This window comes from Columba livia, chromosome 3, assembly GCF_036013475.1.
Source record: "Columba livia isolate bColLiv1 breed racing homer chromosome 3, bColLiv1.pat.W.v2, whole genome shotgun sequence".
Classification (NCBI taxonomy): Eukaryota; Metazoa; Chordata; class Aves; order Columbiformes; family Columbidae; genus Columba; species Columba livia.
This window is the reverse complement of record NC_088604.1, coordinates 60565971-60593662: the sequence shown is the minus strand read 5'-3', so window position 1 is coordinate 60593662 and position 27692 is coordinate 60565971. Positions and strand designations below refer to the sequence as shown.

General features: G+C 40.1%; 2 protein-coding genes across 24 annotated transcripts in view; one reads left to right on the top strand and one right to left on the bottom strand.

The window, feature by feature from the left end:
• The window catches only part of MAP7 (microtubule associated protein 7), a 119513-nt gene extending 105628 nt beyond the window's left edge, over positions 1–13885 (top strand). For all 22 annotated transcript variants that reach the window (XM_065057113.1, XM_065057111.1, XM_065057112.1 and 19 more), the window contains 7 exons: positions 863–1058; positions 2572–2673; positions 2962–3012; positions 3102–3159; positions 4251–4389; positions 11172–11398; positions 12074–13885. In XM_065057113.1, coding sequence (XP_064913185.1) covers positions 863–1058; positions 2572–2673; positions 2962–3012; positions 3102–3159; positions 4251–4389; positions 11172–11398; positions 12074–12084 — 784 coding nt within the window. In that variant the 3' untranslated portion in view covers positions 12085–13885. The remainder of the gene's footprint in view (positions 1–862; positions 1059–2571; positions 2674–2961; positions 3013–3101; positions 3160–4250; positions 4390–11171; positions 11399–12073) is intronic.
• A 1816-nt stretch (positions 13886–15701) lies between these two features.
• The window catches only part of LOC102096500 (uncharacterized), a 28010-nt gene continuing 16019 nt past the window's right edge, over positions 15702–27692 (bottom strand). Inside the window, exons 8-14 of one of the 2 annotated variants that reach the window (XM_065057116.1) lie at positions 27550–27595; positions 26251–26384; positions 22001–22129; positions 20521–20635; positions 19491–19625; positions 18165–18290; positions 15702–16959 (exon numbers count right to left, since the gene is read on the bottom strand). In XM_065057116.1, the coding sequence (XP_064913188.1) occupies positions 16838–16959; positions 18165–18290; positions 19491–19625; positions 20521–20635; positions 22001–22129; positions 26251–26384; positions 27550–27595 (807 nt within the window). In that variant the 3' untranslated portion in view covers positions 15702–16837. The remainder of the gene's footprint in view (positions 16960–18164; positions 18291–19490; positions 19626–20520; positions 20636–22000; positions 22130–26250; positions 26385–27549; positions 27596–27692) is intronic. The other variant, XM_065057117.1, reaches the window with a different exon arrangement.

Here is a 27692-nt window from a genome sequence, read left to right as displayed (position 1 = left end):
TTATTTTTGAGGGAAAAAATCTTGTTTGTAGTTATGTATATGAAAGTATCAGCTAAGTCACGGTCAACAAAAATAAATGAACTGTTATGAGTTACTAGAAAAGGAGAACAAAATGAAAATGTCATTCTGAACTATCTGAGGTGAATCCATATCTTCAATGTTAAGTTTTATGGTTTTGAGATAGTAAAACTAGCAAAATAAGTTCAGACAGACATCAAGGAAGATCAGAAGTATAGAGCAGCTCCCATATGAAAACCTACCAAACAGGTGAGGATTCGTCAGCTGAGACGACCATCTGCTCTCTACTTCTGAGTGGGGATATTATAAGCTACAAAGTCCTAATAATTTGGGTAATATCAAAGGTGAAAGGGAAAAGTTATTCACTCTCATAATACAATTATGAGGGGCCATTAAGTGAGGTTGGGAGGCAGCATTCAAAAATCAGCAGAATGAGACTTTTTTTTTTTTTCAAATTCAGGAGCCGTTGACACAGGATAAAATGGGTGCCAAAGTATATACTATTTCAAAAGATGATTAAATGAAATTACAGAAAGAAGTTTTCTGCAAGATGTATTAAAGTCAATTATATTGTTTCTGATTCAGAAAGTACCCAAGTCATAGATCAGTGGAAGCCAGAGAAGTATTGGTATTGCCTTGCAAAGTTTTTGTGTTCCATGGGGCTTTGCCTCTGTGCCCTGCTGGAAGCAAAACAGACAACGTATGAATGAGGCAGCAGTGCAACCTCCATGCAGCTGCTCTGCAGTGCCGGTGTCGCGGGTCAGGAGTCTGGTGGTTTGTTCCCCCCACCCCACTTTTTTTTTTGTTTTGTTTAATATTTCCTATGCTTGTTTCATGATTGCAGGCAAAAGAAGGAAGAGCTATCACAGCGCATAGCTGAAGAACGAGCTCGCCGAGAGGAGGAAGAAGCTCGCAGACAGGAAGCGGAGAAAAAACGAAAGGATGCAGAGGAGGAGCGGGAGAAGGAAGAACGGCTGCGCCGACAGGCAGAAGAGAGAGAACAGAAGGAGAAAGAAGAGATGGAGCGCATTCAGAAACAAGTATGGTCATCTCTGGGGATTTCTGTGCCAGTCTGGTTAGCAGCAAAGTGCATTACAGAACACCTCCTGTGCAGCACCTAGATAAGGGGGATATCTAAAATTCAAGTGCTACAGACAAAGTGAATAGGTTTGGGGCAGAGTTCATTCCACAGAGTGGTTCAAAGAGTGAAGATATTTCTTCTTGACAAAAACATATCGTACAGGGTCGTTTTGTCTTTTTTCCCTGTAGAATTCAATTATTTAGAACAAATCTTTTCCTTCTCTTGATAAATCGTGATGAAAAAAATCAATAGAGTCGTATTGGGGCTTTTTGATGAATAGTGTTATAGCAGAGAACTCTTTGTCCCCACAGTCATAGAAAGTCTAGATGTCAAGGTGACAAACTACTTAGAGCATTGAAGACATAACACTGAGTTTTAATCTTATGTCCAGTATTGCTTTTATGTGTGGCTAGCGAGAAGGTGTAGGTTTTGATCACTTTAATCAAGCCAAGGATAAGCTTTACATGGTGCAGTCCTCCTGAAATTGGAGCAGCTACTCGAAAGATACAATAGTAAATACATCAAAATAAAATTTTTCACGTACTCTCATTTTTGCTGGGCATAGTGTTGGTTTACTGACTTCAGGAGAGGCTGTGGTAAGCATTTTGGATATGATTCTTCTTGCACATACTGTTTTTACGTGCACTTTCTCGCCTGCAAAATTCAGCACTGCAGTCTGCCTCATAGACATTAGTTTTTTTTCTTCTGGTATGTAATTAAATGTATGCTTCTGAAAATAAATGCTTAAAGGATCGTGTTAGTGAAAATAGCTTAAAGACTGCATTTTTCTTTTTCAGAAGATGTATGCTGCTTTCTTTGAAATGCTAAACTGAGGTACATCCCCAGGTTAGCACTCAGAGATAACGCATGGCCAAGTATTTTTGAATGCTACAGTTGTAACAAATGAGTCGTATTTCTATCACACAACATTGTGACTGTCAGGGAGCAAGGCCTCTCTACAGTATATTCCAGAGAAGCTTTACGTTTAATTTTAAAAAAGCAGGAATGGAAAGCTTGTGCAAAGGTACCTGTGGCTGTTTGTCCTTGGTCTCATTAAGTGATGACTCTAGCCAAAGAAAACATTCTGCTGCTTTTGTTTGACTTTGTAAAGCATCCACCACTCAAAACATGAATCTCTTTAATACTTTCCTGGCTGTTGTTTTAATGGTGAAGGTTAGGATATGTATTCCTTATTTGTCATCTGGTGTGCTTTCAGGCACATGTCTGAGAACAGGTATAGAACCAAATATGATGTCCCTTGTTTAGTTATACATCTCTTAATGCTATATAAAACATGGAGAATAATTTAAAAAAATGTGCAGTTTGGTCTGAAAAGATTGTTGGTGACGTGTAAGCCTCAAAAATGTCTTTTCAGGGTGTTGTAGATATGCACAGTTAAGCAGATATCAGTGTAAGTCTGTCCTTAAGGAGTAAATTCTTTCTCACTTCTCTTTCTTTTACCGCTTGCTCAGAAAGAAGAGGAAGCTCGCCTACGTGAGGAGGCAGAGCGGGTTCGATTAGAACGTGAAAAGCATTTCCAAAGAGAAGAGCAAGAGCGCTTGGAAAGGAAGAAGGTAACTCAGTACATGCAGAAAAACTATAATTGGTTTTGCCTTAGCAGTTTTCTTCCACCTCAACTGTAGAAAGTTGCCCATGATACAAATGTGCCCTCAGAAAAGCTGCAGTCCTCATCTTTGTAGCGTGATCTGAAAGTGAAGGGAATATTGCCAACAGTCGTAAATAATTTATCTTTTTGCAATAAACAGATGCAACTGATAAATGTCAAGCAGTTGTGGTTTGGGAGAGATGTTTTTAAATTAACACCAACAAACATTATTTTACCCCTTTACATTTCATTGTAGAGGCTTGAGGAGATCATGAAGAGAACTAGGCGTGTAGAAGCTGTAGATAAGGTCAGTGCTGCTTCTTAACGTGTAAATATTGGGCATGTTTCACTTCTTCAGTGCCATTTTTAATTTACAAAACTGTGCTTCCTTTGTAGAAACCAAGTGACCAGCAAAATGGACATATATCAAAGACAAATATTTCTGGAGAAGCAGGTATTGTGTTTAACTGTGTTCTGAGCAAAACAGGTGAATAAACACCTACTAAGCACAATGATTTGAGATACAGTTCAGAAACTTGGCACGCTAATTGCAGTAACAAAACCCATGAGAGTATAACTGAAGTCTTAGCAAACATTATTTATTCAGCCTTCCTGTACAGGTAGTTAGCCATTACTAAATGAGTCAGCTCTTTTGGTGGCTTAGTCACATTGGTGTTTAAGGAGAGGGAGTTGCTTACCCAGTTTATTTATAAAGTGAAAATAAACAAATACTTTTCTGATCACAAAAGAAACTGATTCTATAGTTTCTTTTACATAGTATTACAGATGTGGTTGTTGCAGACTCATTCCCCTTTCGTAAAGGGTTATTTCATCTTGGTCATGAAAACAAACTGTTCATTATACAAACATCTCCCTGTGATTTGTCTTCCACACCTGCTGCCTTATTCACTTGGTCTTAATTTCTATTCCTTTCAAAATTCAGCTCCTGCAAAAGCTTAGAGTCTCCCTGTCACAGCCACACTTTAGTCTTCCCTTCTGTTCCCTCTTATCTTTTTTTTCCCCCCTCAGTTCATTTTAGGTAAAGTTTTATATAAGATTTTCATACTTGGAATGAAGGAAGCAAAAGAAAATGTAGCTCACATTCGACAATCACTGAGTATGAATTAGAAGTATTTAAAGACACAGAAGTCAAGCTATCAAGTGGCTTATCCTATTGTAGTGTCACATATTAAATGACATTAATCTTTATTTCTCTTTTGTTTTTGAGTAACACAGAGGACAAACAACAGCACTGGCTGCCTGTATTGCTTTTTTTTAATGTTTGAAGTGAATGCTATAATTAGCACTTCCAGGAAAACTTTTGTTACGTATTTCACTACACATGTTTGGAACTTATTTGTTTATGTATTGTCTTAGGTGAAAAAAAAAAAAAGTTTGGGAACTTTTTTTTGGGAAGGTGGTGACTCTATTTTTTTAAAGCTGTAGCTTGCCTTGATTGTGCTGTCTTTCGTAGTAAAGGTTTTATCCTAATCTTCAGGTACATGATGTTGCTTGGTTTTATGAAAACCTGTTTCCTCTCTCTAGTCGTAACCAGTCCTGCATCTCCCTTGGAACCCGCAGTTGGACCTCAGCTTCAGCACGCAGCACAACCTCCGCACAATGGGAAACCCGTCACCTGCACACGCGTGATTGTTTCGCACCAACCCACTGTAAATGTGGACAGGTAAGAACACTGATAAGTATTGGAGGGTATTTGGAGGATGAGGGTTACTAGAGTGACAGATTATTTTCAGATCCGTGTATTCATTGACTAAATAAGAGACAGCTGTTCAATCTGCTGTGTTTCCTGTTTAGTTTTATCTTTTCCGGTGTACAGAAAAGAGCGTTTATCATCTTTCTCTTAGCAGTAACCTGTTTTTACTAACTGATAGGGAAGAATTTTGTGAAAATACAGTGCATTCTTTACAGTGTTTGGTACAATGTGGTATTTGCTAGCAATTATTAATATTACATAAATCAAAACTTAATAGAAAGGGCAAACTTCTGTTCTTTTCCATGAATTAACCTTCATAAAAACCACTCTGGATTTGCAATGCAAGTTTTCTTGATTGGAATAATAAATACTGTGCTTTCAGCCCAGATGTTTCAGTTTCTGAAGTACTTGAAGCATTAGCAAGTTTTGCTTACCAAGCGGAAGTCCCTCATGTGAGATACAGAGCTACTCATTTTGGCTTTGCATTAAAAAACAAACAAACAAACAAACAAACAAAAAAAACAAAACAAAAAAAAACCAAAACAAAAACAAAAAACCCTTTGTCCCCTATAAGGAGAATTTGGAGAGGGAAATATTTAACATGAGGAGCTCTCTGTAGCCATGAAGCAAGTCACTCAGCCTTTGAGAAACCCTCGAAATGCTTGAAACCTTGGTGTTGAATTGAGTGAAATCTGTTACATAAGCATGAGCTGTCAGTTATTTCAGTTTCAGCAATGCAGAAAGCCAAATAATCCCTCAGTCCTTTCATGTTTTATGCAGGAAGTGCCAGAATATGCATGGCATCACAGAGTCTGTGATGGGGTGGTATGCTTCAGGGTGTGATTGGCACTAATTGAAGGAGGAATTTGCCCCCTCTCAGTCCCTCCATATGCCTGGGGGATCTTAGCCTGCAGTCATGCTGACATGGATGCTCCTGCTGGGATAAGTTCTGTCAGTGACACTGAGCTGCATTGGATGAGCTGCACAGAGCTGCCTCATAATTGTCTCAGGCAGCTATTAAATGTTAATCACTCACAGCCTTATTTATATACACCTGGATGTTCATGATATTAGATGTGCCATGCTAATGAATGCTGTTCTGTAGCGCTATAACCCCTGTGAAAGGAAGCTCAGAGTGGCCGAGGTGAAGAACGAACAAATGAGACTGAAGAACAGCAACTAAAGCAGGCTCTGTGTATAAGGGGAAACTCGTGCACCAAGTCAGGGTGCGGAGGCTTTAAAAATGCATCCACACTGACTGGGAATGCAATGGCTGAAGTGCTTGGTAGCACCACAGTGTCAGCTGAGCTCAAAACTGCTGTAGGGAATATAAAGTGGCATGGATTTTATGACATGATAAAAGCAGCAGGTACAACACCACTGGTACTGCATCTCATGTGCTGTGGTTTTCTGGCATATAAATGTACATGATATTGTAGCACGCACACAACAGCAACAGGTGGAGATGGTCTCCTGTGTGACAACCTCACTCCAGCCCCAAGGAAGTTTTAGCTTTTGTCTGGAAGAGACTTGAGCATTTTTTAAGGGCAGGATAGCTCAGATTTTTGACCAGAACTCGAAAAGGGCTTTGCCTTGGGGACTTCTGGCACGTGCATGTGTGGGCGAGAGGGTGAAGGAAAGGAGTTGTCCTCAGGCCTAGAACAACAGCCAGTCTTGTTCTCCTCTTACGTTGTAGGAAGTGTGGGAAGTTTCATTGGGTCCAGGCCAGAAGAAGTGTTGGTGGGTCTGTTCTGTACAACACTGGGATCTGGCCTGAATGCGTGTCTTTAAACAGGACTGGTGGTTGGTGTTCAGCCACCAAACCCCAAGTACCTCTGCTGGGGGTCAGAATGCCTATATTTGGGGGTCACTCCCCACACACTGCAAATGTTCTGTCCCTTGCAGCGGTAGTGTTGAAAGAAGGTGCCCTGGAAGAGGCCACTAGAGGTCTGTGTGAAGATCAGGAGTGCTATTCTGGAGGGGCTAGTAAGAAGTGGCCCAGCCGCTGACCGTGCTGAACCTTCATCCCTGTTCTTCCACATCATGTCATCCATCCTGTGTCAGCTCTGTGGCTGTGATTCAGTTGGAAATAGCATGTTTACTTCCACTGCCATGAATGCAATGCAACTGACAAAAAATGAAAGAATTCTGGTGGAGTTAAAGCAATTGATTTAAATACTTCACCATTCTCTGTTGCTGCTTTTGATCAGCAATGCAGATATTGTACTGGAACTTCATTAGCTTTCTAAGGCAATTAATCTTCATAAACACTACGGAAAATTCTGTGATCTGCATTATTTATTGTATATCTATTGTTAACAATTATTAGTTTTATTGATAAATAATAAATTGCAGTGATTGTTGCTGTTATCTATCCCACCTAACAGTTTGTCAACATTTTTATTGGTATTGCTCCTCCTATGTTTTAAACAAATGAACAATAATCACTTTTCTTTAGGCTTAAAGCTTTATCGCTTTGCATTGTGAAATTAAAACGCAGATATATGTGCTTGTGAATTGAGCTCCTTTACCATGTTAGTGCTGAACGTTCTCAAATAGATCTTACATGAATTCTCAATCGATAAAACCAATTTCTCTTTTTGTAGTTATCTGAGTTAAAATGATGTTTCTGAACATGAACATGGTTTTTGTGGTACATAGTTTTCAGTGGTGCTGCAAGGGTTCTGATTTTGCCACCTGTGCTTCCTCTGAGTATCTTCTTCTCAAGTATATTTAGTTACACAATTTAATGCTCAAATGCTAATGAAGCATAGGGAATTATTGGGGTGGGGAGAGTGACCTTATGTCTGACCTAAGTCTGCGAGGAGAAGACTCACAATTGAACTAATTGAACTTAAATGAAGACATTTCTCATCTGGGTGCAGTACTATGGAAAAGGCGACACTAAATATATTTTTAGATGGAGCATACCATGGAAATTTTCCAGTTAGTAATGTATCTAGAATTGCCAAGAAAACTTGGTGGTTCATGGAGGCTACAATATTACTAGTGGCATGTTAACTTCCAGCTAGATTCTGGGGTTGGATTTAAAAAAAAAAAAAAAAAAAAAAAAAAACAAACAACAACCCACAAAAAAACCCCACAACCAAAACAAACAGTTGTTTGAAAATAAGATATAATGTTTAAGTATTTTCAAACTTTTTGTAAATTATAAAATATTCCATCAAGATGTTTTCCAGATTCTTATTTTTTCTTGCTTTACTGAATGGTAGAATCCTGGAAGTAAGACAGTGGTAGGAGTTGGAGCTGGATAACCAACACAGCTGCCTAATCCATCTCCCACTTGCAGATTTTTGCTTCTTCTCTTTCTAATTCTTTGCCCAAGTTAGATCTTGTCTGCTACTTCTCAGAAAGTTATTTCAGTACAGTGCTTCATGTTGACAATATTTTCCGTATAGTTATTCTTATAATGTAATTCCTTCTTCCCCGCCAGTTTTTAGAAATATTAGAGTTAGACAAGGTGATTGTCCTGGAAAAGAATGTTATTGGGTTTAAATTCTTGTGTAGTGTTCACTGCTCAGTCTGTGGGACAGCCCACTTCAAATTTTCTTTAGCGCTGCCTTCCCTTCCTTAGGCCTCCAGCTCCTCATTCCTGGCTGATTTCAGTGGTGTTGTCTCAGTGGATTAAAAATGAACACTTCTTTAAATAATCCAAAAGTCTGAGGTTCATTTTGCTGTTAATATCTATCTTTAATATAATGTCAATAAATAAAGCGACTGACATTATCTTTCATATCAGGAATAGCAGGCACAGAAATATTTTGGCACTTTCCAAAGGCCTCCAAATCAGTATCTTAAGAAATTCTGGTCTTTTTTCTTTACTCTTTTCAAATTATTTACATACAGATTATGTCCACACAGAGTTTTGGCTAAAATTATCTACATGAGAAATAAATTTCAGTGGTGTTTAACTTTTGGCTGTTGCAGTTCCTTAAATTAGCTGCTCTTTTCTCAACTTCCTCTAGTCTGTCTTGTGAATATTAATGTGTTGCATTCAAAATGTGAAGCTGTACAGATACTGGGTTTTTTAGTTGCTGTGAAGCTTCAGATGTTTGCAAGACTGTTACATTTGAAAATGCACTCAGAGTAGCTTAGACTTGGTTTTTTTTTTAATTTCGTAGCTGTCTTGCTACAAGCACACTTATGGAATATATTAGAATGCCAAAATTATCCATGTCTTAGAAACAGACCTGCAATATTGTACACCTGAAAGGGGTATCTCCAGTGTGCTGGATACTGAGGCATTGCTAAGACAGTAAGAACAGCTGTATCGGGTCAAAAATCCATTACTTTGTTGTGTTCTTTGCTTTAATGGCCTGTAGCAGTCATAGGGAGAGATGGTAAAGGTGGGGGGGGGGAAAGGGAGTACCAGAAGATCTGCTGGTCACTGAAGGGTTACTGAGCACTGTGGTCCAAACACAACTACAGGCTCCAGTAGTCCCTAAGCTGCTAATTACCAGAAGCTGGAGGCTATACCAGTCTCCTAGGAATTTGTCTAATCTCCTTTTGAGTTTGTGTCCTCTAAGATGTCCACTAGAAATAATTCCAGTGTCCTGTTTTTCCTTTTGTTTCTTCTAAAGTTATTCCCCTAGTAATCCGATATAGCAAATAGTGCATAATATAGATTTTATAGCATAAAATGCAGAAGATTCATAGTCATGGTTTCCTCTTCTTTACCCCCTTTCTGATTTTATAGACTCTCCTGTCTCAGACATCTTTCAAATCTGTGAAATCTGGTCTAAGTATGCAATACTGGCAGTGCAGTGACAAATAAATGTGAAGAATTGTTTCTCTGTGAAGTTAGCTGATCAATCAGACAGAAACATTAACATCTCTTTGCAGAAGCAAGAGGCTTCTTCATTCTACCAATGCTTGTTGAAGTACTGTGCTGTCTAATTTGTATGAATGAGCAGTTGCTCTTTTGCCTCCCTCTTTCTTACCCTATCCATCAAGGTTGCCGTGTTATCGTAGCTCTGGTAAGGTTATTGGTAATAGATGGGAATGAAATAAGTAATAGGATACGTTATAGTGATAAATAACCTAATAACTGTACATGATAAAGCAGGTTTTATTAGTCCTAAAGCATTTCACAGATTCTGCTCCTCAGCTTACCGATGTGGATCTCTGGCACAAAAGGGTGATGTGACTTGTGACCTCTCCAAGTCAGACGTCAGGGTTTCTGTGTCTGCTTGCAAACTCAGTGCAGTCAAACATACTTTTCACTTTGAAAATTGTTCAATGTATCCACAAATGAGCAGAAGGTGAGCGCTCTTCTGAAAAAGAACTGGTGATGGTTTGAAAAACGGGGAAAGGCTGATAGGAAAGCCAGCATGTTGTGCTCACAGAAAATCAGGGCTTTGGATAAAGTGTTGACACTTTCAAAAGAGCAATAATTATTTGCTGTCTCTTGGAGAGTACTTTAAAATAGTTCTGTAATCATTTGTGATGAGTTGCAAACCCAAAGAAGCCAGCAAATGAAAATAACTTATGTCAATTACAAGCAGGTTGTATTTTTGTTGGTGTGGGTTTTGGTGGTTTGTTTGTTTGGTTGTTTTTCTGTTTGTTTTTAAGACTAGCAAACATACTGTCAGGAGAAAATTAGCCTGTGAAACAAAGTCACCTGCTCAGAAATGACCCAAGGAGAGCGACAGCCTAGTTTCAATCTAGAAAATTGCATCTGAGCCTTTGTGGCTGAGGCATTTCCTAACAACATGAACAGGGAGTTCTGAATAGTGAACAGGTACCCAGCATTGTCAGGATCTAAGTATTGAGGGCCTTAAGAAGCACCTGTGAAAGATCACATGATTTTTGAGTGTCAGTTGAGAACTTGCTCTTTCTTGAGGATCTTGTGGTCCCATTATTGTCATGCTGTTCACTAAGGAGGCACCCTAGTTTCTTCCCTCTGGCGAGACGGCATTTGCTGTCTGCAAAGGCAGCAGGATTTGACAATACAGCACCTAGTACAAGGGTTGAGAGGGGAGGGACAAGACTGTGAGGTATGATCATGTGTTTTTGGGAGAGTCTGTATAACCAGAGAATGTCTGTACTGGTACCCTCCTGACTGGGGGAGACAGACAAGAGTTTGCTCATCGGGTGTCTCTGTCAAGTGGGAGATAGAGAAAGCAAGTGCAGATTGACATGGGGGATGCTGAGAGGTGTTTCTTTTGGCTTGGGCATGATAAGCAGGAGGAGTGCAGAGTGGGTAGTGCCTTGGAAATACACCCTAAGAACTTGTAGGGGAGGAGGAACTGAAAGAACTGTGCTAGTAAGAGAGCTTTTTCTCTGGCTGAGTGGCAGGTAGAAGGGGCTGCTCCAAAACTGGGGGCAGGTGATCCAAAGAATAACAAAAATGATAATGATATTATTTAAGAGCAATTGCATTGATTTGCAATAAGGTGGGTGGCTCGAGGTAGTAGTGGTGGTGCTGCAGAGTTTGATTATTGCTTCCCAGGGCAGTTGCTTCTCAGAAGCGCGGTGTCCATAAAGCTCTTTGTAGTTCTGGCTATCGTGCAACTACGTGTAACAACTATGCTGTGTTTGAGGGAAGGCCTATCTAGTACTTGGCTGCAAAAACAGTTTTTCTGCTGTGGTAGAAGCATAGTTTTGTTTTTACTGGCTAAAGGAATGCTCTAGATTAATGCAGACTTGTCAATTTGTAATATTGCTTTGAGTGGGACTACGATTCTCTTCTACATGAAGCGTATGAGGAAATACCTACTTTTCTCTTTCAGCAATCAAAATCCAGAGAAAAATGCAAATGAAAATGGAATGTCTATGCAGAATGATAACTTTGAAGAGATCATAAACCTGCCTGTCGGTTCCAAACCATCCCGGCTGGATGCCATGAACAATGATGGAAGCAATAGTCCCGAAATTCCTTTGAATCCAATTCTAGCCTTTGAAGATAAGGGGACTCTTTTGCCTCAGGTAGACAGTGTTCAGACACATCAAACAGCAGGTAGGTCTGCCTTGGTTCATTAATGTTTGTACTGTAATTGTCAGAGGACCTAGAGCTCTTAATTGATACAAGCTAATTAATTTAAGCATTTTTAAACCCCATATAATATTGGGAAAGGAGTATATCTCTTTGTAAAGCCATGCATGCCAAGTGCATACAGATGCTGTGCAAATTATGGTGAGGCCTTATCTTTTATTTGAGGGGGGTTCTCCGTTATGCTGCAGTTTCTGCCATTCACAGTTGCTTGAAAACATTTGCCATGTGCTTTCAAACAGAATCAGTAACAGTGACAACTGCCATTCTGAGCTTATGGTCAGTAATCATCATCCGCTTCTGCAAGTGTAACGTCTGATACGTACATGTAGAAGGGGAGCTGGTACCTACCTTCTCTGTAAAATTTGGGATGTACTTCCCACGCTGAGTTCTTGCTGACATGAATACTGAGGGATAATTTGCAGCACACTAGATGTTTCTGAATTACATCACAACTTTTAAAGGATGTTAAGCAAGCAAATACTAATTTAGCAAGCGAAATTTGGTTACCATTTTCTTTTTTTGTGGCTCAAAAATGTAAGGCAAATCATCTTACAGTAAAATAATTGCACAAATGCATTGCATTTTGAAGTAAGCGTTGCCACTCTGCTGACCTGTCATTTTTGATACATTCTGTTGTAGAAGTGATCTGATTGTTTCTCTGAAGAACCAAAGGTGATTACGAGCATCTCTGCAGTCAGTGGAATTTCTTCCATGCTATGAAGGAGTGTTTTATTTTTTTCTCTCCAGTTTTTTAAAGATTTCTTGAATATCTTTTTTGGAAGGACTTTAGTAAAACCAGCAGAAGAAATGATGGGAATAGATTTGGATCACCTTTCTAATAGCTTTCATCACTAGAAAAATCATGCTTCACGTGCATTACTTAATATGGCTTTTTCCAACGAGCTTTTCTGTTAGTAAATGGATATTCCTGCATTCCTTAAGACACAGGACACTGGAATCTGAAAGCAATGGGCTGATTTGGGTGGTGGGACTGATTCTTTTTTTAAAAAGGTTGGTGTTGGTTTGAATGGTATAATTGTAAAGTTGGCAAAGAATCTTTTACACTTCGTGGTTCTAATACTTGAAAAATAAATACCTCATTGCTCTACAAGTAGAGTTAATGGGGTGTTTTATTTAAACCTGTTGGTTTAACTATTATTGCAGAGAACTCTAATTATGGGGGCAAAGTATAGGCTTCTGTATCAGGTTCTTGTAAATGTAATTCCCACAGGGACATTCTGTAAATTGAGACGTCACTATGATCTTCTCGCATTTTCTCTAAAAACAAAAGGCAGGTTTTAAAATGTGACGATTTGAAAGGATTATTTTTTCATGGACAAGAGGAAAACCTATTGTTCTCCTAGATTATGTATTTATGAATTTTGTTCAGTGCAGAAATAAATTGTTTAATTGAATAAATTAGAAAAATGTGGTAAAATGATACTGCAAACTTGATTTTTTTAAGTTACATCCATGTTCACTATACTATAAAAGATGTGTACGCGTATGCGCACACACGTGCACACACACACACACACACAAGGAAATACCTTGTTCTGAGTCCTGTAAATTGCTGCTGTTCCCAATGATGGAAGATTTTCCTTTGCCTTATCAGACTACTGAAGACTGTGTGAAACCCGAAATATTTGATTTTTGGATGATGAAGTAGGTTGGTTCGGGGATTTTTCGGTTTTGCTCGTTTCAGAGCAAATGGAAAATGGTCACTGTTTGTGCTTTTCCTGTAGTGTGTGATTTTTATGAAGCAGTACAGCTTGAGTGATAAGAGAAGCAATGGAGGTTGCTTTCTCTTTAGTTTGATGCTAATTTCTACTGTCATTGTTCCATCCCTCACCTTTGGTTGCTATTGGGCAGAACTGTAAATTCTTGAACCTTTTTGTACTTTGATAAACAATGCTGTTGCAGGTAGAGCTCACTTGGTATTTGAGTTTAAAGCACCAAGCAGGGCTTGATGCATTGCTCACTGAAACCTTGGCTAGTGGAAACGGAGGTTGGTGCTACCAGAGAATATACTGTGAAGATTCCTGCACTTGCCTTTGATGAGCACCAAGCTGGGCCTGTAGGAGGCTGTGCAGAAAGTCTGTGCCAGCGGAAGAAATCCTCTGAGACAAAAACTGAAGAATTTTTGAAGAAATTGCTTTCTGCCACTGCCAAGTGTTCATCTTATTCAGGAGATGGGATAAAATCAACAGAAATGCAACAGAAAAGAGACTTCATCTGCCAGAATATATACGGAAGGGAAAAAACAGCCATTCAGTCAGAATGCTTTCCGTAGTAGCTTGTGACACAGTGAAATGAATTGGGTTCCTTTCTTGCTTTCTTTAGTTTTCCACGTACATAGCCACAATATTTTGAAGTGTCTAAAATATGTAGTTTTTCTTTAAACCTATATATAGCATGTAAGTACCAAATAAAACTTGTTTGAAATATTTACTTTTATTTATATTTTCCTTTTCTTGCATAGTTGAAGCAGATGTTTATCTGTGGTGGAAAGATTCTTCCTGCTACTCCTGGTCTGCTTAAAACTTTTCTTCAAGTTTCCTTTAATCTCTTTATTTAGAATCAGTACAGGGTTACTTATGGCTAGAAACAGAGCGAAGAAATAGCCAGTAAGGTTTAGCTTCACTTTTAAGTCTGAGGATTCACTTAGGCTCAGGTTTAAATTTATGTTGATCTTGATCCATATAGGCTCAGGTATAAATTTCGCTGATCTGTTTCTTGTGAGACTTCAGAATGTTTGCTTCCATGTTTGCAGTACAGAGATGAAGAGCCTGCTTTGTTTCTCATGTGTGTGGCTGTTTTTTGGTTTTGTTCTTGAACAGGATTGCAGTAAAAAAAAAAAAATAATAAAAAAATATATGTATTTAAATATAATAGTATTCATTCCAGGTTTGCTTCATTTGAGAAAATTTCCTCCTTTTCAAGAGCCTGACAATACAAGCTAAAAGCTAGGGATTTGGGAGTGGAATTAGGTGTATGAATCAAAAGAACCTTAAAAAAATGAAAAGTGATAAAAATTAAGTCTTGGTTTAAGGTCCTTAATTTAAATGCAGGGAAAAGTACTTTGAATGTTGTTTGTGATTAAAAAAAATGATATCAAATGAAGGCCAGCTCCTCTGCCTGCTGCTGCAACTGGTTTTGTTGTTTGCGCTATCAGAGGCAACACTTAACTGCTCAGCCAGGTAGAAGGAACAACTGTAAAGCGACAGGCGGCTGTTCTGAAGGCTGGGAGCAGTGACCTTGCACAGCAGCTCAGCTGGGCTTGAGAAAGACTTGGCTCCTTGCTCACATCTTGATAGTGCAACAGGAATGCTCGGGAGGTGACACTCAGGGAGTTTAGTTCAACAGATCACAGCTACTGGGTTGTTAATTTGCTTTGCCTGTTTCACATGTCTTTTGTCTCCTCGGTCCTCATGAAGAATGCTTTATTTTTTTCATTCTTACTAAGACCTTGAAGTAATGTTTGTAATGCCTGAGAAAAACAGGCAGATTCTAATGTCGTTGCTTAATATTGCACTGATTTTCGTTTTGGAACATCGCCTAAAGTCACCCAAGGAGGTGGCCTGAAGTTTGAGATTTGTCTGGTTTTGTTCCTAGCTGTGTCATTCAGCTCTTTGTAGTCCTCTGTTTTAATAAGCCCAAATGCCCACGGCTGAGCACGTGGGTCTTTGACATGAGATCCCAAAAGAAAATTCCCATCACACATCAATATTGAAAATACCATACCGCTTTATCTGGTTTCTGGCTGCCCTGTTCTTCAGGTATTTTTACTGTTCTGCACAGAGGATTTTGAGTGTGGCTTTCATGTGTGTTTGTTTTTGTTGTTCTCAGGGGGGTTTTTTGTTTGCTTTTTGGTGTGTTTGTTGTTGTTGTTTGGGGTTTTTTTGTGTGTGTGGTGGGCTTTTTGTTTGGTTGTTTTTTTAACGCTACTATTGGAGAGGAATTTCAGTTACTAAACCACATCATTAACAGAAACGCCTCCTCTAGGCATCAAAACTAAGCTTAGATTTTGGGCACTGTAAAATGTACTGTTGAGCTCTTAGTTGACAGAATTATGTTTTTTTATTATTATTTTTAATCTCCCTTTTATGCCATGTTTGTAGGTAGTAGCAGCTCTAGAGCTCTACTTGCATGTAAGAGTTACACCATGGTCAGAAACACCTCAGAAAACAGGAAACTCTTCTGAAATGTTTTCATAAGAAACTTCGCTATCTGCGAGCAGATGTTTGTCAGAAGAGTGACTCCGAAGTGTCAGTGTTCCAGCAGGATTCTTATATTTAATAGATAATAGATAGATTTAATAGATAATAGATAACTGTTCTCTTACACATTAAAACCTACATTATAAAACTAGTGTTCCATAATTTCAAGGCTCTATGCTACTTTTTTTTTCCCTGAAAAATACTATTTTGATTGGCTGAAAGGTCTGTGAGATTCTTACCCTCTGGAGAAGAGAGGTGAGATTGCTCAGTGTCTTGTATATACGTAAGAAAATTATTTGAATTTAAGCATACTTCTACTACTTTTGTTCTTTAACTCCTTTTAAAATAAAGCATCAATATCAAAATGTAAGATCAATTCCTAATTTTGCAAGATTTCTTTGCTTTTTACCTGTTGTAAGTACCTTTGGAAATATTTTGCCATCTGCAGAACACAGATTTCTATATTCAGACAACTGCCACCCAAATCTTTTGCAGTGGCTGCTATATTCTGAATGCGCTCTCTGCAGCATTTATCTGCCTCAATGTGCCTTTGATTTTCTACTGGAAAGTAGTGCCTACAGCATATCAAGGGTCAGCCTCAAGGCTTGCTCCATTCTTGTTTCTTACGAATTTCTTAAAATTTCTTTCAGTTGTTCCTCAGCAGTTATTTCCTGTAGTAACCCGTTTACAACTTTTATACTATATGTTAATTCAGTTATTTTCTAAAGTCAAGTCCCTGGAGCGTGCTCTGAAATAAGGGACACAGAACAGAAACAAAATAGAGATGAATGCAGAGTAACCTGTGTACTTGGGAGATGCCTCTTCAGCAGAGTTGGCTTATTTTGGGAGTAAAACCTCAGGAATACAGCACTTGCTTTTTGGAGGGGGCAATTAGGAAACCCAAAACAAAGCACAGAAGATTACCCAAGCGTAACAGGTGTTTTCCAAGCCACTGGAAGGAATGCAGCTGTAGTCCTCAAGCACACATAAGCAGCCAGCCAAAGCGTTTAAGGGATTGTCTTTTGACCTGCTCTGATTCTTGTTATCAGAACATCTCTTTCTGTGTGATGAAACTGCAAATAGCAGGAAAACTTTAACTACAGGAACCAATGAAAGACTTGTCTTCTCTGAAAGTTCAAGCTCTTTGATCTGGTAAATTTTCATATGCCATCTGGCTTATATATTAACTGTCTTCATGGCAATTAGCTGCCCTGAGGAGCTCTTGAGTTTCTTCTGTTTGCTGACGGACTTGCTCAAGGAGTTTGGCCATTTGGCTTTTTCTGAATGCTAATGCAAATTCTGGATCTGAAGAGAAAAAACAAGTGTTAGGCAACCTGCTGCTTTTCCCTGTGTTCTAATGCAGATGCTTAGAATGCTTATATTTCAGGTTAGATGCAGTTGATGGGTCTTATTACAGTGTGAAGTATAGTGAAAGTAGAACAATATTCATCTACCACACAAAGCAGATACAAATTCCGTTTTCATCCTTGTGGCCATTCAAGATGGCTTGCTGCAAAGTTCTCCTGATCCAGATGTCTAAAGCTCAGTTGCCAAATTCAGCCTGATGCAACAAATGCATATCATGATGTAGTAGGGTCTTGACTCTGCATATGTGAAGATACATGCTATATACATTTATTACCATATTATAACTCTCATCTGTATGCAACTTCTACCCAAAAACATGGAGAGGAAACTAAAGAGGGAAAAAAACCCAAGGAACAAAATTTAAAGTATGAAAAAGATGTGAGAATTGCTAACTTTAATAGCTAATCATGCAATTTGCTTGTTTGCTTCCTTTATGAAAATAAACTAGATTCATATTTGAAAAGTTTTTGGGTTGCATCTAGCAACCCAAATGCATTCTTATATCAGGTAAAAACATCTGTACCTGTAGTCCTGTTTCCCTGCTAATCAGCCTTTATAGAATCATAAAATCATTTTGGTTGGAACAGACCCTCAGGATCATCGAGTCCAACCATAACCTAACCAACTCTAGCACTAAACCATGTCCCTAAGAACCTCGTTTAAACACCTTTTAAACACCTCCAGGGATGGTGACTCCACCACTTCCTGGGCAGCCTGTTCCACTGCCTCACAACCATTTTCGTGAAGAATTTTTTCCTAATATCCAACCTAAACCTCACCTGGCACAACTTGAGGCCATTTCCTCTTGTCCTATCAATTGCTACTTGGGAGAAGAGACCAACACCCTCCATGCTACAACCTCCTTTCAGGTATTTGTAGACAGCGATAAGGTCTCCCCTCAGTTTCTTCTCCAGGTTAAACAGCCCCAGTTCCCCCATCCGCTCCTCATAAGACTTGTGCTCCAAGGAAACAAACTCACTCCCTGCCTTTATCATAAGATACTCTTAGTTACTTAAAAACAGGCAAGAGCTATCCTTGAGATTATTCTGTTTGCTTAACTGAGTGGAGCTGGTCATTTCTGTTACAAATTTTGACAGGAGCAGGCAGCCCCCTGAGGGGCTCACCCACCAGTAAGGACATACCTGCTTGCAGTCTGCAGAAAGTGGCGATGCCCAGCTGCTGAAAGCGGATCTCTTGGTGGACAAGAAAATTCTTGAGGTAGGCCTGAATCTCCCCGATGTGATGCTTCAACAAAAGTACCATTTTTTCTGCATAAATGGGAGAACCAAGGGGAGATCAGTAGGAGCCTTTAACACACTGAAAACTGATTTTTGTAATGACTCATCTATCTCCAGCGACAACCAACTGCAAAGAATGGCAAAGGACTTCCACATACTACAGCCTCTAACGGCATAGCTGATACCCGAGGTAAACAAAAGGCTGGGTGGGTGTGGTGCTGGGAAGCTGGTCTTTGTGCGAGGGGCACACATGTCGACTTACAGACTGGTCCCACTTGTCATGCAAACCCACCTGTGAAGCCCTTAGGCTGTTGTGCTCTGTTCACCACTTGGGACTCTGCAAATCCTTGATGGTAGAATTGAAACGGTTTTGTGTTTTCTCTAATAAGAAACTCATTATAGACTTAAGTTTCTCTCACATCTGAGGATGAAAATCTTAACCATGCTTTTTTAGAGAACGTGGCAAGAATTATCTGAACTTTTTTTTTTTTGCCAGACTTAAAGGCCCTCAGCTGCATGGGACAATGATATTAGGCATAGAGTAATTTGTTTCTGAAGACAAAAATAATGCTTTTTTCATTCTCTCTCACCAAAACTTAAAAAAACAGGCTATGTTCTTAAAATCCACTTCACTTCTGCTAATCTAGTCTTGAATTACAACAGCAGCATTTGGTTCAGTAAGATGCTTTCAGGGAGCAGAGATGTCTTAAAATTTTGGAACACAACCATTCACTTGTCATTGTCTCTACCAACCTCTGCTCCTATTTGTGGGGAATGCCATCACCTTGAATATACTGAGGAGGAGGGTCAAACAGAAAGATGCAACAATGCCTCTTGTCTGAAACATGTTCTCATCTTTCCCTTGGTAAGGAGTATTTTATGCTCTCTCACCTTCCTACTTAAGTTGTGTTTAAGGACCTCCAAATTGGCTTCAGACCAGCACTGCAGAATGGTGTGGTGCTTGAAGAAGGCAACAAACACCTGAATCAGATTTTTATCTGCGGTCCTTTTTTATCCCTGGGCTTCCTTATGCACTCAGTGCTGTTTTATGTGTATTTCAAGGATGGCTGTAGGTGCTTTTTATGTTAATAAAATTGTAGAGACCAGGTGAAGGATGCTGAAGGAATGTTAAAGGTTTTTTGGCAGTTAACTCCTTTGGGAAAAGGCTTACTTCACTCCAGGTAGCCATAAATATATTTGAAAGCACAGTTAATGCTGTGTGACAGTTACCATGACCTATCACGTGCTGGATGATGGAGGCAGCTTGAAAGGATGTCTCAGTATGTTTCAGCTGGCCAGCCAGTCTCACCAAGCACTTTGTCAGGGGTTCATCTATCCACTGGACCATGTGTAATGTGGCTCCCTCTGGAAGACAGATAAGAGAATGGTCAGTAAACAGAAACTCCAGTGTCAAAGAAATAAAGGTGAGAGGTCTGCCATAAACCATACTGCCTAAATAGGAAATCCATGAAGCCACTGGAGAAGCAAAATAAGTGCTGAACTTGCACAATATGTTTAGGTTGTAAAACAGGGTCATGTCCTGAGGTTACACTCTCAGTAAGGCAGGGCTGTGGATTTGATTCACAGAAAGGCTAGTGGATTTTTATTTTGTTGGTTTTATGTTCTGAAAGAAAGAAATACTTCATGTACGATATCTACTCTTGCCTAGTGGGCTTAGTCTGTCCAGCAGCTCCTGGGCACCTCTTTCAAAATTAAATGTGACATGTCACCAGTTGCATGGCAGTTACACCACATAAAAGAGATGACATGTTTGACAGACAATATCCAATGCTGGAGCAGGCTGAGAAAATTGATATTGATCTTCTCTGCCATGGGGAGTGCTCTACATTCCACGGGTGCTAATCTAGAATCTCATAAAATCTATGTGCAAAAAACTTAGAGCCACTTTGTATTTTATTTTTTTGCTCATATTAGTTTCTGCTATTGTGAAATGAATTCAGTTGGAGAAACTGGGTGACGTTACAAATAAAAAGAGAGAGTACAGCAATAAAGTTCAGCACAAAGAATTTGAGTAAAAAATTTTACGCAGTTCAACAGAGAAAAGTGCAAACTACAGAGCCCATGTGTCCTGCCAGGGAGTCAGATCTTTCTCTTCTTGAAGCTCATGGCAAAACTCCCAGTGAATTTAAAGGAAAAGACTTGGGCTGTACATCCACCTGTGCTTTATCTCCTATTAGGATTAATGAGCGATATGCACGCTTCTCAGATTAAGCCATTTCTGGTGGGGTTGCTTCCCTACCTTGCTTTGATAGCTCAGCAAGGCAAGATGTCACATAATGAAGAGAGTCTTCTTCAGTGTCGGTAGAAAGCATAGTCTGGAGGAGACTTTCAACACATCGGCTTTCGATGATTCTCTGCAACAAGAAAGAGATTCATGTTTAGCACTTCCATTGTCATTTTTGTGGTGTCCAAGGACCTCAGAAGTACTGAATAACTCTTACCAAAGGCTAAAACATCAGTAATGGAAATGTCTCCTCTCAGATCTACCACAGCCAGGTGAAAACCACCTTGGATTGTTCAGAGATCACCGTATTTTAGGCGTTTCTCAGGGCTTGCTCTGTCTGTGGGATGTTATCAAGATCACAGATCACTCTGAGCTCAAAGAATTTCCTGACCTATTGCTGCTGTACCAGGCTCTGTGTCATTTAGCTGTCATTTGCTCAAGTCTTGCTGCAGAGGTGAATAAGCTGAGTGCTCCAGGGCAAAACATTAGGAAAGTGGAAGTTTTTCAGTTTTTAAGTGCCTCCAAGGCTTTGAAAACTTTCTGGTGTTGAAATGCTCTGATCTGCAGAAATATGAGATGACCTCTGACTAGCAAAGGTGGGTTCTGTTTCTGGAGAGAAATGGTATGAATTAAACATTTCTATGCATCTCTTATCTCTTAGGTTGAATCTGCTATGCTAAAAGTGGTGTTGGACAGCATGTCTCTGTACTGTGATATGTATTTTAGAAAGTGAGCAGAAAATAGATAGGAGACTTAGTGTGTGCTGACCAGGATTAAAAGCACATGAGACCAAGGAATGAGTCCTGAGTCACCTGGAGGTGACTGGTTACTAGTGAAGTTGAATCCAAAGTCATCAGCTCTCTAGGAGGTCCTAATAACACGTCTCCATGAGGGAGCTCAGGTGTCAGTCATCAAAAAGGAATATCTTTTCTGTGTGCTCATTTTACATTGCAGTTTTTTAACTTGCTGCTTAGTGGTTAAAGCTGGATTCCAGACTGCTGCCTTTCCAGCTCCCACACTGTTTGTGTCTGGCTGGCATAAAAACACCACTTTTTTTCCCTCTTGTTCCAAGGACTCTTATGTATTTTAGGGATGGTTCCTTAGAATTGACCCTGGAAACCTGGCACTCCCACTCATGTCTGTGGATTCACTTGTGCAGTGACAGCTAAATACATTGCACGGCACATTATAAAGCTTTATGAAGGTGAACCACCTCCCTTCATAGGAAAAAAATAGACATTTATTTTTATTAGCATTGCTGTATTGTATTGGAAAAATAAAAGTAAACCCCCTTTTCATTATGGCACATCATGTCCTTTTCTTCATACTTATAATTTTGTGTAGAGTATCTTTGGTGTATGTTTCATTTAAAAAACCAAACAAACAAGAAAACCACAACACAAACAAACATACATTTCTGTGGGAAATGCTGATTTGACATAAACATAACTGCAACCTCCCAGGTCTAGCTCAGTGAAAAATATTGGGTACCTACCTCTGTATTTTTGGAAAGGCTCAGGTTTTTGATGATGCAAGCGGCATGGGCAACTATTACAGGGTCTGTTTTATGCAGTGACAGTAACATCCCCAGGCTCTGTAGTAGCTCGGCACACGCCAGAGTGTCCTGAGAACAACCGGTATCTCAATTACATCATTAGATCCAGTACAGGCAACACAATGCAACTTTGAAGCAAACTATAGATAGACAGATCTTAGCTCTGAAAGGAGCAGTACTTAGCTCATTTAAACCGACAGTGTAGGGGCTGGGTCTATACAGTCTACTGACTGGCATTGATCTATAGAGCACTTGCTATGGAAAGCTGGAGTCTTTAAGGTCCGGTAGTTTGCACTGAATGCTTCTCAGAGGTTGTTGGTAGGCAGGGGAAGGACGTGCGATCCTGACTGGAAGGAACAGTAGTCAGGATAGGTGTGAAAGGCAAAAGTACGTGGTAGTAGTAGAAGCAGCAGCGTGACCTTACCTACAACAGTGGACTGTCTAGATCAGTTTGTGATCAGGCACCACTTCAGTAACATGTTCTGAACAGCATCTTCTGAGTTCATACATACGTTTCTCTGCTAACAGATATCTCTTTGAATGTAGTCTTCCTTCAGTTACCACTAATATTAATTGAATCAGATGTTCTGAGTTTGGATTACTGCCCTGGTAGTTCTTCAATAACAGGATGGATTAAGGGGGCGCTGCTGTTTATAAGACAAACCTGATACCAGCAGCCTTTGGGTTAGGTCCACAGTAAAAAGCAAAAGATTTCCTCTTGGAAGTGTTTTTTTCTTTCTCTCTCTTTCCCTTAGGAATCTGAGGTCTTTATGCAGTTCATATGTTTGTTAACAATCAACTATATTATTTGTCCTACTTAGAAACTGAGGCACATTAGCAAGAGTGTGCAATATAAAACAAATCATTGGTCCTATCTAAACTGAGGAAAATCTCATTCTGAAACTGTGAATTCTGTGAAATGTCAGGATCACTGAAACAGCACTGATAGATAGATGTCTTTAAAAATTAGTTTAACTTGCATCTTTCTTTTACTTAGCTTAAATTGAAAAAATGCATCTTATTTTCCTTTAACATCAGCTGACATCTTCACTTACGTTCATTTACAGAACTGTCACAACCAGCATTCCTAAAATAAAACATGTAAATAGATGGAAAGGGCAGTGCTATGCCTAAATTCAGGGCATTTAAAGAATCCTATATGCAACTATAGCTGTAAATTTTCTCTATTTTTATTCTTCCTTCTTTTCAAAGGCAGAAAAAAAAAAATTAGATAACCCAATTAAATTACCATGATGACTGCGTACTGTGCTTTTGGACCAACTGTCCTCTTTTCTATGTAATCCCATTAACTACATACGGTATACTTATTTGATTTGCTACAGCCTGAGAGAAAGAAGTCGTCTACAGATTATAAATGAACTTTCTAATATAGAATGACTTCCCTGCCAACTTCTTCTATTTGTTTAGGACCTATGTTTGCAAGCAACATTACTTTAAATTTTGACGAACCTCTTTTTTGGCTGGCAAGTGGCTGGGATCCAGATTTTGTTTTCTGGCTCAGTCTTCCACAGTGCAAGAGAATCATGATAAAACTGAGTAAAAATGGATTGGGTGGTTCAGATGGATATTGATCTAACTTCTCCCAACATTATTAAAGAAAGAAAAAAAAAAAAGGGAAAAGCATTCCAGCAGCAATTGTGCTTACAACTGCAATGCTGTACTTGCACCCCTTATCCAGGGATTTCTTGCCAAGGTAAATATTATGCCATTTGCCAGGTTGCAAGATGGGAAGGCAAGGTTATTTTGTACCTGGAGTGGGGAAATCAGTGGCATCATCTAGATTAGACAAGCCCCTGCCACCCTGACTTCCAGGCCTTTGCTCAAAGGAATATGATTTAAAAAGTTGTTTTCTCAAAAATGCCTGACTCTTTCTTTAGTGTTTCAAGGCTGGGCTGTCCTTGGGAGAACTGAATTAAAGTCCTGCTGCAAGAGGGAAGTTTTCCAGCACTTGTTTGGAATTGTTGTCAACAGCCTGGCCAGGAGATTGCAAAAAAGGGGTTAAGCAGATAGGGGAGCTCCTGTGAAACATTCCTAGGGATTTGCTTCATGGTAACGAAAGGGCAGATGAATTCTGCCCTATTGTATCCTGGGTAGTATTTGTAATAATTCAAGCATCACTTGACTTGCTTGTAAAGGTTAGCTTTGTTCGGTGGTTTGTTTTCTAACAGCTGTTCCCATGGAGAAGTCCCGCTTTCACTCACTAAGAATTCAGCCTGGGTTAGAGAAAGAAACCTTGAAAAGGTTTGAAAAACAGGCCAGAAGAGGCATGGAGGTGGGGAGGCAGGATATGAGTAAGAAGAGGTCAGCCTCTTCTCAGAGTGCCTGGGGCTCCCTTGCACAAAGCAGCAACATTCAGCAATCAGGGACAGCCGTGTTTGCTCACTAAAACAAATTTTGAGATGTAGATACTTCTCACTGGAGAACAAATCCTTGAGGGGGATGCTTTGCTTTCCAGCCTCCTGCTGCTCACCCTTTTCCCCCATGAAGGACGGGCTGTTTCATTGTTGGGGTAACAAGTGTGAGCTCCCAGTGCTTTTGGCTGTTCCCACTGACGCTACAACATGCCCTTTGTAGCTGGGAGTTTGAAGCACTGCTAAAGGCTGGATTCAGGATCAGGGAAGAAAGGAGCTGTGGGCACTCTTTTCTGGAAGAACAAAAAGTGTAAATGATGTTTGGGAGCAAGAAAAGCAAATACGAGCGAGGACAATGTTTCAGCATAATGCCTCATACTGAGCAACGTTTTTACTTTGCAAGTAGCCTCCAACTAACTTAATGTATTTCAGTTGTAAGTTTGTTAAGAGCAAATTGTGTTTTGATTGCTTGTCAAACTGCCTCATGCAGTGAAGATGCTTTGTGCTAATGCAGCCAGCACAAACCCTGTGAAGCCACAGTGCCTGTGAAGAGCTCTGTACTCTAGTTGCTGATTCCCAGGGGTTGAGCTTACCCATTTTTGCCATCCCCTCTTGAAGTCACAGGAGGTGCAATTGGGTTCATACTGCGCTGTGTACGTGCAACTGAGATGTAATTCCCCAAGGATGTTTGAAATCAGACTGAGTGTGTTTCAACCACAAGAAGCACCTAAGCCCAGCTATGGTTACTCAGACTGTCTGTCACTGCTGCTTAAAGCAATCTGGCAGGAAAGGTTCTCACATTTTTTTGCTTTACCCTAAACTCTCTCTTAAAGGGTTGTTAGCCTACGACACCTATCAAAAAAAGCTTTCATATCCATATTCCTAACAATGTCTTTAATTATTGTAATGGAAAAGCACATTTAAAGATAATAATTTGTCAGTTGCTACTTACTGGGTTTGCTATTTTATGTGGAATATTGAAAGTACAGCAGAAGTATCTGTTTTGTTTATTTGCTAGAGTTTATTTCTAGTTAGACTTCTTAATGTGTTTGCATAGTGTTGCACTGTTAATGGTAGTGTTTATCCTGAATCTGGGCAAAAGAACCATTCTGTAACTAAGACACAGGAAAGCCCTTGTGAATTAGCTAAAGACAGATAAGATTTCAAATTGCATTAATCACCCTTCCTGTCTTGATCCTAATTCACAAGATGTCATATTTATGCAAATGTACTTTTGAATAACTGTCCATATAGGGAAAGAATGTATTTTTGCACTTTATTTCACACTGATGCACTTTAAATGCACAGTCTAATTTAGTTTCTCTGCTTTTCAATGTGTGGGGAAGCTCTGTAGCCAAGGAATAACTTCCTCAGCTGTCTCCACGGCTGCAGTCTCTCATGGTGCCAAACCTGTGTCCTGCACCTTGAATACCCACCTAGAGATGCACAGCCTGGTAATGGAGGGGACCATAGGGAGTTGCAGAGACTGCGGGGCAGTGTTTACTCATCCAAAGAATCTGACACCCGTCTTCCCCTCTACCCTCCCCTTGATCCTGTTATAGGTAACCTGATTAATTTTGGGATCCTTTGGATCCCACTCACCACAACAGAAAGGCTCCTCAGGCAGTTAGTGACGGTGCAGATGCAGCAGGCAAAACCCCACCACTACGGTGGGAGACCGAAGGGTTGGGAAGCCCCTCAGAGTCTATCAGTCAGTCACAAAATGTGTTTTGTTTGCGGTTTTGCCATCATGACAATTAACCCAGATGGTGGACAGAGCTACTCTTTCCCCCGGTCTTGGGAAATGACCTCCCCTACCTGGTTGCGCGGGTGCTGGGACAGTATCCAGAGCAGGGCGATGGAAGCATGACGCACGTCCTCGTTGCCGGATGCCAGGAGAGAGCACAGCTTGGGCAGGACATCCTCAGCAACCATCTCGGCCTGGATGTCTGCTGGTTTGGGAAAATGACTGTGGTCAGGGAGTTTCAGGGTACCACAAGGTGGTATTTGGGTCCTGACTCATAAACATTTGACTGTGCCTCAGTGCTGAAATTAGAGGGGACTTCCTCATCTCTGTGGGATGGGACAATGCTGCATGTTTGGTTATAAAAAGAAACACTCACTTGTTCTGGGTCCTTTTTCCAAATGATTAATATTGGCTTGAGAGCAGAATGTAGCTTTGTGTACTCCTCAGTTTGTGTCTGAACCTCAGTGAGAAGAAATGAAGGAAATTTTCTGAGTCCTTTACTGGCATAAGGCCTGGTAGGGAGATGCAGTTTCTGCTGGACAGATAGAAAGACCTCCCCAAACATCACCTGTCTCACAGAGTCAGCAGTTAGCGGGGGAGAGATCAGCCATCCTGGCTGAATCTGTATATCCCATTTGTCCCTGCAACCTCAGCAAGTGCTTTTGGATACTACAGGCAATGCCAGAGCAGCAAGCAGATGGAGTGATAGTTCCAAAAGGCCAAGCAGACCAGGGGTTTTCAACCATGCCAAGGAGCAGCACAACAGTTCCTTCACTTCCAGATCCACTGTAACTGTGGTTGCTTGAAAATGAAGCACCTCTATGCTTTCTAAATGAACAACTCTACCATGGGCCCTAGGGCTCTAGCGTTGAGTGTGCCAGTCCTCTGCTTTCATCTTTCAAGTATGCTGTAGGAACTGATCTTGGGCATTAATAGGATATGATTTTTTTTTAAGAGGATGACAAACACTTGGGAGAAAATTATATTTAATGACAGATTCATGCCTTGGGAGAAGGCAGATCCTTATTCAAGCAGCAATTTCAGGAGACATTCTGTCCTAAGCAAGTTTAATGCCCAGGAAAACATGGAAGGGGAAAAAAAGACAGTTGCAAAGGCTCTGTGCATGAGACCTCTGCTTTTTCTCTCACTTTTCCAGGTACTTCCCCTTGCTACCTGAGAGCTCTGAGACTGGTCTAGTTAGTAAACCTGCACCTCCCTCTTCCTTTACCCTTTTCTCTACATTTTAATTGGATGTTATCTCTTTGCTTTTACTATGAAAGATTCCCAGCCCACTGTGCTCACTCCGAAAGACAGAGAGAGAGAAAGAAAAAGAAATAGTGTTGTTTATCTATCTCCAATATATTGCTTACCACTGGTAGCCAAATTTCTTAGGCAAACACATGCCTGGCTTGAGACCTGCTTGTGCCAAAAAGGGGTGGGGGGAGGGCCACAAACGGGAAAGAGAGGGTGGGGGAAAAAAAAGAGTGGTTTCAGTAATGCATGTTCTCGCCTA